This window comes from Tursiops truncatus, chromosome 15 (assembly GCF_011762595.2).
Source record: "Tursiops truncatus isolate mTurTru1 chromosome 15, mTurTru1.mat.Y, whole genome shotgun sequence".
Lineage (NCBI taxonomy): Eukaryota > Metazoa > Chordata > Mammalia > Artiodactyla > Delphinidae > Tursiops > Tursiops truncatus.
Window position 1 is genome coordinate 30,016,046 of NC_047048.1, and position 12,715 is coordinate 30,028,760.

At 44.5% G+C, this 12,715-nt stretch overlaps 1 protein-coding gene across 2 annotated transcripts in view; it reads left to right on the forward strand.

The window, feature by feature from the left end:
* Positions 1–12,715, forward strand: part of GRIN2A (glutamate ionotropic receptor NMDA type subunit 2A) — a 364,343-nt gene that overhangs the window by 313,875 nt on the left and 37,753 nt on the right. For both annotated transcript variants that reach the window (XM_073792321.1, XM_019928628.2), the window contains exon 10: positions 11,305–11,492. In XM_073792321.1, coding sequence (XP_073648422.1) covers positions 11,305–11,492 — 188 coding nt within the window. The remainder of the gene's footprint in view (positions 1–11,304; positions 11,493–12,715) is intronic.

Sequence of the window (12,715 nt, forward strand, 5' to 3'; positions counted from 1 at the left end):
CATCTCCACTGTGTACACAGAGAAGCTATTGCTGGGAGTGGGGGAGAAATTTTACTCTACTCTTCTAGCTTTTTCCTGGCTGGTTGAAGAATTAAATTGACAGGAGATAGATTAACAGGAGAAAGTCAAACAAAACTTTAATAACATATATACATGGGAGAGACCCAGGAGAACTGGGTTACTTACCAAAATGGCCCAAGCCTCACCTTAAATACCATCTTCAGCTAAAGACAAAAGAGGATGTTGGGGGTGGGAGTTTGAGACTTCAAAGGGGAGGAAGCTGTTCACATGGAAATGGAAGAGCAAATGCTTGGTAAATAAATGTTTGCTGCACCAGCAGAGACAGTGGGACACAGAGAGGAGTCTGACCTCCAGGCCCTGCCTGGTTTCCCCCAACACACTTAGCCTGTATTCTTTGCAGACATCTCTGGTGGTAGCTCTCTTCCGGGAACAGACCCTTCATCTAAGTTATTTAGTCAGGTAAGGAGGAGGTAAAAAGAAAGGCTTCCTGAGTCTTCGTTTCTTAAAAATAATCAGCCTAACTTAGTCTTCATGCCTAAGAGACACAATTTAGGATGGCACATTTGGCCCCTCTGCGCTGTCATGCAGAGGTTAAGTCCCTGGCCAGGCAAGTAAGCTTCAGAGCTGGGATTTGAACTGGCTGTAGCATTTATGCCCTTAACCACTATGCTGCATTGCTTCTCATTAAAAAATATATTCTCATTGTAAAAAATGCAGCTAAATAAGCATCCATTTGACCACGTCCCAATCCCAAATCACCCCCACCCCCAGCAGGTAAGCACTGTTATCTGTCTGATATACGTGCCGTTTCTCCTAGACCTTTGTTAAATGCATTTGCATATATTTATATGTTCACACATAATTATAAAATTTTGTTCTGTGGGATGCTATCAAACTCTGTGCAGTAAGGCACAGTTTGGTTTTCAATTAATAATGTGGGTTTTTTTCCAAGAGAAATTAAATTTATTTTGAGCTAAATTGTGAGATGTAGCAAAAGCAGTGCCTACCGTGAAATTTATGCCATCAACCAAATACACTGGTAAAAAAATAGATGGGTAAAGCATAATGCAAGCATCTACCTTAGAAAAAAATAGAAGAGAATATAACAACGAAGTAAGCAGAATAAAATTATAAAAACCAGAAACGAAATTAATGTAATTGTGGAGAATTGAAGGAGAAGAAAAATTTTAAGCTAGTTCTGTGAGTTTTTTTTTTTTTTTTTTTTTTTTTTGCTGCGTTGGGTCTTCGTTGCTGCACATGGGCTTTCTCTAGTTGCAGCAAGCGGAGGCTACTCTTTGTTGCGGTGCACGGGCTTCTCACTGCGGTGGCTTCTCTTGTTGCAGAGCACGGGCTCTAGGTGCGCGGACTTCAGTAGTTGTGGCGCACGGGCTTAGTTGCTCCGCGGCATGTGGGATCTTCCCAGACCAGGGCTTGAACCTGTGTCCCCTGCATTGGCAGGTGGATTACTTTTTTTTTTTTTCACACACACTGTATTTTATTTTTACAAGCGGAAAATAGACTGACACCAAGCATTGTAAATGGATGGCCACAACAAAAGCAACAATGATTGCAATTACCAAACACGAAACACACTCATACTGTGTCATAATATTGACATTCAGTCCAGTAATCCTCCACTCTAACAGCTCCTTTACTTTGCAGTGAAAATTGATTTGTATATTTTTTGCCTCTGAGTCCTTGTGGGATTTTTTTTTTTTACTCAAACAGAAAGTCACAAAAATTATAATCATCCTCATCAGTTCTCTCAGTCCCATGTAATTAAATTTTTTTTCATCTTGATCTTTTGTTAGCACTTTTATGAAGTCATGCTATCAAACAGTAAGGCACAGTTTGGTTTTCAATTAATAATGTGTTTGAGGCGCCTTCCATATCTGTAGGTGTCTTTTGCCTTCATTCTCTTTGACAGCTGGAAAGAATTCCATGGTTTGCATACATCACAGTTCATTAGACTGTTTCCCTCCAGGGAGCTCTTAGTAATATGGGCACGTTAAAACTCCATGATGGGGCTTCCCTGGTGGCGCAGTGGTTGAGAGTCCGCCTGCTGATGCAGGGGACACGGGTCCGGAGCCTGTGCTCTGCAACGGGAGAGGCCACAGCAGTGAGAGGCCCGCGTACCGCAAAAAAAAAAAAAAAACTCCGTGATGAGTTCTCTAGGCACTTCTGCAAGTAATTCTCTAGGAATGATCTCAAGAAGTAGAATTTCTGGGTCAGAGTATTTATATCTTCTAGAAGAGGTTAGTCTTATTCAACTGATTGATTGATTGATTGATTTACTTATTTTCTGAGTGACCCCATGGTGCAGAGCATCAACTTTGAATTGAGAAATACCTAGCTTCATATTCTGACTCTGATAATTACCAACTGTGTGACCTTTGGCAAATTAAATAACCTCTCTGAGACTGTTTCCCACATCTTTCAAATCCTGTCTCCCAGATTCCTTTGAGAATTAAATGAATTGACTTAGGGAAAGTAGCCGGCACTGTATCAGACACGTAATAGGGTTTCATTAAATATTGATTCTTTTTCCAGTCTCTCACTTTCGTATATTTTCTGGCCTTTGAGAGTCCCTGTCTTTCAGTCCTAGTGTGCGGCAAGTTTAGCAGGATCATTGTCACTACCAGGAGTAGGTTATGGTGCTTAAAAGCCAGCATCCTGGATTCGAATTCCCTCTCTGCTAACATTCAGCTGTGGGACCTTAGACAAGTTAATTAACTTCTTAGATCTCATTTTTTTTGTTTATAAGATGATGGTAAGTATGATTTCTTCGCTTCGGAAACATAACTTAGGAACTTGCACTTAGAACTGTTGTAAGGATTAAATGAGATATGCAGGCAAAGAGCAGTGTCTGGCACGTAGGGAACATTCAGGAAAAGTCTGAACAAAGAAAACATTCTCTGTAACATGAGCATTTTTCATAATACGCTGTGCACCATGGAATACCTGCAGTAGAATGTTTACTCTGATCCCCACCCTTGAAGAGTATCTACTAAGAAACTCTATAAAAGATTTACGTGTCAGCTGGAATCAATACCTTTCCTATGACAGAACATGAGTGGTAACATGAAGAAAGAATAGCATTTGCACAGTGCTTTATAATTCATCAAGCAAATTTATAGCCATCCCTTCCTTCAACCAGAGTACGACCACATGGGAGAGGTTGTTTTCCTTCTGGTCAGATGGGGAAATCAAGGTTTGGATATGTGCACAGACTTACCCAAAACCCCACAGTAGTGCTCCTCTGACCCGACATCCCACCTGAGGACATGCGCTCAGATTTGGGAAGCCCTGCAGCAGTGCCTCGAGGATGCGTTGCTTTGGCAGGTGGTAGACAGGTCTGGGAGCACTGACTCTGCGGAACACCCAGGACTGAGACCTCCAGCCTTCGGTTTTCTCTTCTGAAAAATTAAAAGATTGCATTACATGATCTATCACCAACTTGGACAAGGTTAGTTTGTTAAATTCCATGTTAAATTCAACAGTAACGAAGAGGGGATTTTCTGTATCACTTTAACCTTTTCCTGCTTTTGTGGTTGTTAGTCAGTAGGCAAACTGTATGTTTGTATTGTGTTTGCCCTTGTTTCCTTCCCTCCTTCCCTCCCTCCCTCCTTCTCTCCTTCCTTCCCTCCTTCCCTCCCTCCTTCCCTCCTTCCCTCTTTCCTTCCCTCCCTCCTTCTTTCCTTCCTTCTTCCCTCTCTCTCTTTCTCCATCTCTCTGCCTCCCTCTCCCTCCCTCTTGTCTCTTAGTCTCTCCCCGTAAGTCCATCTCCCTCTCTTCATTCTCTCCCTCTCTGTCTTAACCTCTTTCTCCTTCTCTGTCTCTTTCCCTCACTCTCGCTTTCCTGTTCTTTCCTTTCTCTCTTTCTCTCTCACTGTATTCCCATTTTCCTTGGAGCCTGCTTCCATCTGTATTTTTCCCTCCCTCGTTTCCTCCCTCCTTCTCTGCCTCTCTCTGTCTCAGTCTTACGGTACTGCACAGAATTTTCTCAGTTAAAAAGTAAATATTCACCATCCATCTTTTTTACCCAATTCACAGTGAATATTACTGGAAGAATTAATCAACACAAATTAAACTGACAACAACAAAAAGCACGCAGAGTGAAATTTGTTATTGACTACAAAGTCATAGACGACTTGAATCTTCTTGGCCACTTTTGCCTCTCTGAACAGTTTTGACCCAGAAGAATTGGACTTGGTGGCAACCATACCCACAAAAGAAAACTCAAAATGGCAGAAGTTATAAATTAGTAAAATGTATTATGGTCCAAATTCTGATCAATGAATCAAATCCTTATAAAATTCCAACACAAAAGAATTGATCCCAGTGAAAGTAGTTTCCAAAAAACTTGGAAACAATTCAACTATGCTATGCGAGACATGGATCTAGGAATTAAATTAATGTAACAGACTTTGCTCTGAAAAATGCTTCCTTAGTGAAAGTGCATCAGTGTGGGTACAATTCTGACTTTGAAGTTTGTATTCACAAACTCAGAGTCATAATGTGATTCTAGGCCATTTTCCTGAAGCCTATTTTAGACCATCCCGTGCTGATGTCAGGTACAATCTCTGTATGTATTGAGTGTCTCCTGCCCAAGCAGGCACATTCAAAGGTATCCTCAGGGGTACCACTTCTTGGCCCATGAATGCCCTTCACCCACTAATAGCCCTGTGTCTGGGTGCTTGACGATGACCTGCACCATCGCTTCTGTGCGCAATGACATCATCACTGCCCCAGCAAAGTCCTGAATTTGCACCAGGGTGTGCAATTTCCAAAACACCTTCACTCCCGTTTCCATCCATCCAATATCCAGCCCTGTGAATGAGCTATTCCCCCATCTTACAGATGAGAAAACCGAAGCTCGAAGAGGTCCCATGAGTGGGTCTCATTCATAGAGCTGGCAAAGGTGGACCTGAACCCCGTCCACTGTTCCACAGTTGCCCAAACGTGCTGACTGGCCTGAATTACTGGCTGACGTGCTCCTCCTCCTAGCGAGGCTTTGATGTGCCCTAAAGAAATACATTCAGTTCTCATCAAAGAGATTCGTTCTTTTTAATTAATTAATTTATTTATTTATTTGGTTTTGACAGCGCTGCGCACAGGCTTTCTCTAGTTGCCGTGAGTGGGGGCTACTCTTCGTTGCGGTGCATGGACTTCTTGCTGCGGTGGCTTCTCTTGTTATGGAGCCTGGGCTCTAGGCATGCGGACTTCAGTAGTTGTGGCTCACGGGCTCTAGAGCGCAGGCTCAGTAGTTGTGGCGCACGGGATTATTTGCTCCGCGGCATGTAGGATCTTCCCAGACCAAGGCTCGAACCCGTGTCCCCTGCAACGGCAGGCAGATTCTTAACCACTGTGCCACCAGGGAAGTCCCCAAAGAGATTCTTAATTCTCAGTAATGCTTTAGACTAGACCTCCAAAACATACACACATAACACACACACACACACACACACACACACACACACACACACTCTGGTTTCATTAATTCATCAGAGCGAGTCAATGTCTATGTCTAGTTAAAGACTTCTTGAATGTTAATGAATGAATAATTAATTTTAACTATATAATTAGCCTTTAAATGTGCTGAGACCCCCAGAGAGCATCTGAAAACATGCATGAGGAGATGATGAGCTAAAGCCGGAAACTTTTGATTAGGAAATGTCAAGCCACTTGACAATACAAGTCCCTTTCCCCAAAGGGGCCATGCCTTGACTGGGGGCCATGGTGTCCCCTTTTGTAGGGAGAATCAGCTTTGCCGGTAAACAGTCTTGGGGCCAGGAGTGAACATTCAGGCCATCGTGTAGGTACAGGAGAGACCAACGGAAGTAACAGGGTCAGATCTACACACTCCAGAAAGCTGTGGCAGCTCTTCAAAGCTGTCAAAAAATCTGGCAGGAAACTGCTGGGTTAAAGTGGCATGGAGCGCACATGACAGTCCTCCTTACTTTGCTTCTTGGCAAATTTGCAGAGAGGAGTTCTTATTTCCCCCTCTCATTCTGAATTACTGTCATTTTTTATCGTTTGCTTTCCTTGAGGGCTGCGGGTGACAGGGAGAGGGTGACAGCACCCACACAGCCTCCGTGATGCCTGGCGGGGGGTGGGCACATCACACAGCCAGCACAGCACAGCATGAATTTTCAGACTCCGGTTCTGTTCCAGCCCTTGCACTGGGGAGCCGAGATGTCGTTTCATTTGTCACAAATGTTTGGAGCAGTGCTCGCCCTTCTGTAGGGAGCAGAGGCAGAGAGGCGGGCTGGGTAGGGCCTCTGTCCCCATCACGGTTCTCAGACCGGATCTTTGAGCCTCACCCACCCAGTGGAAGAAGCACTGAGCCAGTGACAGCCAGTGGCTTGGTAGGAGCTGGGAAGGCAGAGACATAGATGATCTCCCCTTGAAAAGCAGGAGAAGAAAACACCAAGCAGAGAAGCGTCACTGTGTTCCCTCCTTGTGAGCCCTTAAGCTTCCAGCTGATGGCTCTGAGTTCTGAGGGGCTCTTCCCTCCCGTGCCAGCCTGTAATCTCTGTGTTGTTCCAACTCCAGTGCTGCCAATTACGCTGCAGCCTAAGATGTCACTCGGTCTCCCACCATCGCAGCTCCAATCCCCCGAATGCTTTTGGTCTAAATTGGGCTTCAGGTGGCCTTTTTCTCTTTCTGACCCCCTACCCTCAACCAGAAGCTGTGGCCATCTATGCCTAAATGTCTCCCAGACATGTAGGATAGGATGTGTTGAGGGCAAGAGATGTTTTCTGTGGAGGTGACTCCAGACCTTACAGGGTTGTGCATCTCCTGGGAAAGAGACAGATGAAACTGAACGACCCACCAAGTCTTTTAAAATTGACGACTCTGGTCTGATCCTTCCACTTTTTTCATAACGCTGGGCTTCATGTAGAGCTGTAACCCCCAGTCTGAATCTCCAAGTAGTAGACAGAGCTGTTTCCATTTATTCCACAAGTCTTATGGGTAACATGGTCAGAGTAGTTAGGTCTGTGACCTCTGTCAGCAGACTGTGTCAAGTCCAAATGCTGCTTTGACGCTTACCTAAGCTGGTCAGCTGTGTCCCTTACTTTACCTCTCAGTGCCTCCGTTTCCTCATTCCGTGGGGACGGCAGTAGTGCATCCATCTTTGCTCAGTTAAAAGGACTCAGTGAAATGAGATAATGTGTATAAAGTATTCAGGACTGGATCTGTCCCACAGAATGCATAAACGTTGTAAGCTCCTTTGCTGTAACATCTGAATTCAATTGCACACATCTGTGTGTCTTGAGCATTTGTTATGTGCCGGGCACTGCGCACACATCTCCTTATATAACATCGCTTTATTCCCAACAGCCCTCGAAGGGCAGGTAACGTCTGCTCCACTTTGCAGCGAGAAGAATGAAGCTCAGAAATACAGGTGCCTTGTTCCAAGTCTTTGAACACAAAGCCCACTCTTGAGGATGTCAGTGAGTTTTACATCTTTTCTTTTCAACAATGGGAACATTTTTCCTTCAGTGGGAAAGAGATCAAAGGCACAGGTCTTTGAGTCGGAGCAAGGAGAGCCCAGGGCCCTCGCTCCCTCCACCTCCCCCGCCCACCGGGAGCCACCGTGCCGGCCACTTCAGTAGCTGCCGGCCACGTGCGGCCATTTACACCAGAATCTAAATTAATGAAATGAAATAAAATTTAAAACTCAGGTTCTCAGTTGCACTAATCACATGCTAAGTGCTCAATAGTTCCATCATCGTAGAAAGTCCTCCTAGACAATCCTGCCGTAGAGGGTTTGTGTTCAGAGTTCAGAAATACTGCCGATGAGCTTCAGGCTGCCTTAGCCTCTCAGAACCTCACCTGCTCATAGACAACATAGGAGAAAATAATAATAATAAATTTCCCTACTGGGCATTTGTGAGGCCCCGGTGGGACGATGTATGTAAAACGCTGTGCACTTTTGTCAAGCATTGTGCAAACAATGGCCTTGTCTATCAGAGGGCTGTATGAGCCCCAGGATGTTTTTAAACATGCAGGTATCTGTGGCCATTGCATTTAGACCCCAGCTCTCTAGAATCATCAATGAGGGACAGAAGTCACAGTCCACATGGCCCTGTGGTTTCCTTCATGTGTTGTCCTCACTTTGGTCCTGACGTGGCCCTGAGACCACAGAGAGTCTCCCTGGCCAGACCGCTCTAAGAGCGTGGCCGCCAGCCACCCAGACAAGCCAGCGTGTGGTTGCTTTGCTCAGAATTAACTGTCTTTTGCAGCTGTCCTCGCTCTGACTTGATGGCATCTTGCATTTGCAAACTTTGTTTTCCGAGAAAACTTCCCTTTTTCTTTGGGCTCATCCGGCTGTTTTTTGCTCAGCTGAAGATCTGTCATGAAATATGGTAATGATTTGCAGAAATCTGTGCCTGTCCGTAAAATATGAATTTAAACTGCTGTTGGGCAACTCTCGTATGAATGCCAGGTACAGTTTTAGATTTCCATTGCAGAAATGCATCAGTGTGTGGTGGGTTAACAGGATGGGGAGGGCTTTCACCCCATGAATACCAACAGGTGGCCTTAACATTTGAATGTACCTAAACGCACCTGTGTGTGTATTTGTTTGGTTTTTGAGGAATTGAGAGAAGAGAGTTGCAGGAATCTTAGAAAGTGTTACTAAAACCCCGGTTCTCGCCATCTCCATGGCAACATGAAGTATTGAGGTGGCAAGCACCCCAACTTCATTAAGAGTACACATGTTGTCCATTTGTCCTGAAGTCCTCAGGGTACACACGTTATCCAGAGTCTCACTTTCCCTCTTGAGATTGACAGAAGGTGACTCTTGGCTTGCAGAACCGTAGGATGCCACAGTTCAAAAGGACCGCAATGACAACCTCATCTCACAGATGAGAAACCAGCAGTGCAAAAGAAGGAAGTGACTTTCCAAGGTGGCACCATCATAGACGTAAATGTAGACTAGAACTCAGATCCCTTCCACCTGCTCCCCCGCCGCTCCTGTCACACGCCGTACTGCCATCATAACATAAACCAACCTTTAAAAGCCCCCCAACCTGTATTTGCATGGGTCTCAGCACTGCTGGCTGTCCAAAAAGGGTGTTTCCTCTTGGTTCGACAGCTCTGTTTGCCATTTCTGTTGACAATGCCCAGTTTTTCCCCCTCTTCCACTTGGATGATCTGATCCCCTTTTAATACTCTCAGAGTATAAAACTAAGCCTCCAGCCCTACAGCCCTGAGATGAAAGCTTCAGAGTCTTTCTGTTGGTGAGACAAGCCTTGTAGTCTTGCCCCATCTCTAACCATTACAGAAGCAAAAAATTAAAGTGAAGAACACAGCTGTAAACCTTCCAAATAGTTTTCTTCCCATAGGGAGTCCTTCAGCAGCTGTCTTTGGAAGGATGCAGCGTTTGACATCCTCTTCCTGCCACTTTTATTTTATTTTATTTTATTTTATTTTTGCTTCACTGTTGTATGTCTTCTTGTTAGGGAGTGAAGGGCAGTAAAGTTGAGGAAGTGTCAGGAAGTTGAGAACTCTCCCATTTAGTTTTCCTACCTACATTAGAGTTGAGATATCCATCCCCTGTATTCAAGGTTGATCATTTCAGCCTTGTTAAATAACTTTAAAAATTGGAAACAACATACATGCCCACCAATAAGGATGTAGGTCATGAATTAGACACAGCCGTGCCTTTGAGGGGATTACTGGGTGCTTGCCTTTTGGAGGGTGCTGACTGGGAGGGGTAAACAGGACTTCTGAGGTGATAGTGATGTTCTCTACTTCAGTCTGCATGGTGATTTCAAGGATGTACACATATGTAAAAATTTATCTAGTGCTTTATTCCATATAAGGTATACCTCAATAAAAATAAATGTACCAAAAAATTAAAAAGAGTGCTGTACACTGACATAGAAATACATTCACTGTGTGTGGGGTTAAACGAGAAAAGAAAGCCATTGGTGAAATGGTTTGCGTGGTGTAATTATATTTGGAGAGTTGAAACAGGGTTGGCAAACTATGTCCCATGGGCCAACCTGTGTTTTGCAAATAACCTTTTATTGGAACAGAGTTGAATTCCTTCATTTATGCATTGTCGCTGGCTGCTCTCATGCTGTGTGTTAATTTCCTAGGGCTGTCATAACAAAGCATTACAAGCTGAGAAGCTTAAAAGATAGGAATTTTTTGTCTCAAACTTCTGGAGGCTGAAACGCGGAGATCAAGGTGTCAGCAGGGCTGTGCTGCCTCTGAAGGCACTTGGGAAGGATCTGTCCGGGCCTCTCTCCTGGCTTCTGGTAGTTCCGAGGCTTGTGGCAGCATAACTCCAACCTTCACCTGGCGTTCTCCCTGTGTGCACGTCTGTGTCCAAATTTCCCCTTTTTATAAGGACATCGGTCATATTGGATTAGGAGCCCACCCTGCTCCATATGACCTCATCTTAATTACATGTGCAATGACCCCATCTCCAAATAAGGTCATATTTGGAGGTACTGGGGGGTTAGGACTTCAACATACGAATTTTGAGGAAACACAGTTCAGCTTCATGCTACAACAGAAAGCTGAGTAGTTGCACCAGAGACCAAGCCTAAACTTTATTATCTTGCCTTTATAGAAAAAGTTACCAACCCCTGTTTTAAAAGGAGTGTGTATGTGTGTTTGTGTGTGTGTGTATATGAGGTGTGTGTATACACACATGCATAAAAAATTTGGAAAGTTGTTCACAAATTTATTAACAGAGGTTGCCTCTGAGTTATGGAATTATAGGCAATTTTAATTTTAATTGTATTCTTAATATTTTCTGCATTATTTGGGTTTCTAAAATTTATTATGTAATAATTTTTATAATATAAATGAAACATGTTTCATAAACATGTTTCTTAGGGCAGGAAGAGACATCATTCCTATTTAGTCTCTCTCCCCTTCCTGCACGAAACCATCTGATTCTCCTGTCCCTTAATGGTTTATTTTGTTCTAATGCAAACCTTTCTAAATAGGCCACTGCTCTTCACTGTTGGGAGTGCTAAGGGCAAACACTTGCAAACCAGCAAATTCGACTGTTTACTCACTTGGGCATAAGGATTCTTCATGTCTTTATTTAACTGCCTCTTGAAACTTCGAGAGAAAAGGTTCTGGCTTTTATCTCCTCATTAAAAATAGATCCTTTTATGCTGATGGGATGGAGCCATCATGAATCATCATCTCCCATGTGAAAGAAAGTGTGTGATGCTGGATCAGGCCTTAGGAGCTGGGCCCTGAGACGGTACCTCGCCTTCCCCGTGACTCCCTGGTTTCTTGTCATTGCAGGAAACTGGACGCTTTCATCTATGATGCTGCGGTCTTGAATTACAAGGCTGGGAGGGACGAAGGCTGCAAGCTGGTGACCATCGGAAGTGGGTACATCTTTGCCACCACTGGTTATGGAATTGCCCTCCAGAAAGGCTCCCGTTGGAAGAGGCAGATTGACCTGGCCCTGCTCCAGTTTGTGGGTGATGGTAAGACCTTGGTTGACCCCCTACTTCTGAGGGACTTGAGACCCTCACATTCTCTGTTTTCTAACTGGCTTTCCGGTAGATCTTTGGGTGGTGAGTTTGCTCACCAAAAGTATTTATTGAGTGCTGATCACATGATACCACAATTCTCGTAATGGAAACCAATTACAGACAACTCAGTAAATTAAAAGGAGTTTATTTTAAGGATGCAGAAGTGTCTATCTCAGTGAATTTAAGAAAGAGTTGAGCAAATAGGTTCAGAGGAAAAAACAGGAACCAGGAAGGACAGTCCTGGGGCCTCAACAGCAGGAATTCATAGGTCCTCTCTGTAGAGCAGTGGCTCTCAGTGCGGGGCAGGGATTTTGCCCCCCAGGGGATATTTGGCTGTGTTTGGAGATATTTTTGATTGTCATGACAGGGAGGCTATTTGATACCGGCATCCGTGGGTAGAGGCCAGGGGTGAGGGATGCTGGCAAACATGCTACAATGCCCAGGACAGGCCCCCACATCTCAAAACACAGAATTAATCTGACCCCAAACGTTAATAGTATCAGGGTTAAAAAAACTCTGCTCTAGAGCAGTGACGTTATGTAACAAGGCTACAGTAAGTCCCAATCTCTATTTGCCAAATTCTAAATTTCAAATTCCAAAGGAAGGATTCCTGATGCATTTTGGGTCAAGCACTCTTTCTTGGACCCATCAGGAGTGAATAAGGGGTGGGGTTACGTTGTACTAACACAACAGCTCCAACTATTATCCTATGGAGGAATGAAGGCGAGCCAATCTCTATAAAGGGAACAGTGAGCAGAAATCCCATGGGTTTCCTCTACAGTCCACCTCTCGGCTGCCTATCGTGCAAAAAAAGGCTGTTTCCACCCTCACGGGGCTTACAGTCTAATGGGATGATGGTACTTCTGTACTCATAGCTGGTGATCTCACCGCAGCCCATTGTTCCCTAGCATGGGTTTTAGAATCCTCTCATGGCTCACGTGGCATGCTAGTTACCCTTGGACTTGCCAAAACTGAGACAGGAAAAGCAAAGGCAGCACAGATGGCAGGTGAACCCTTAAAACTTGAGTAAGTGTGAGTAGGCAACAAAAGCTCAGGGCATAGGGCAGAAGCTGCCTTCAAGAACGGTGGAAGCTATATTCGGAGATGGTGCCAGGACAGCTACGCCTGTCTAGAGCTGGTAGAGGACAGCCTGGCAACCACCATGGCCAAATATG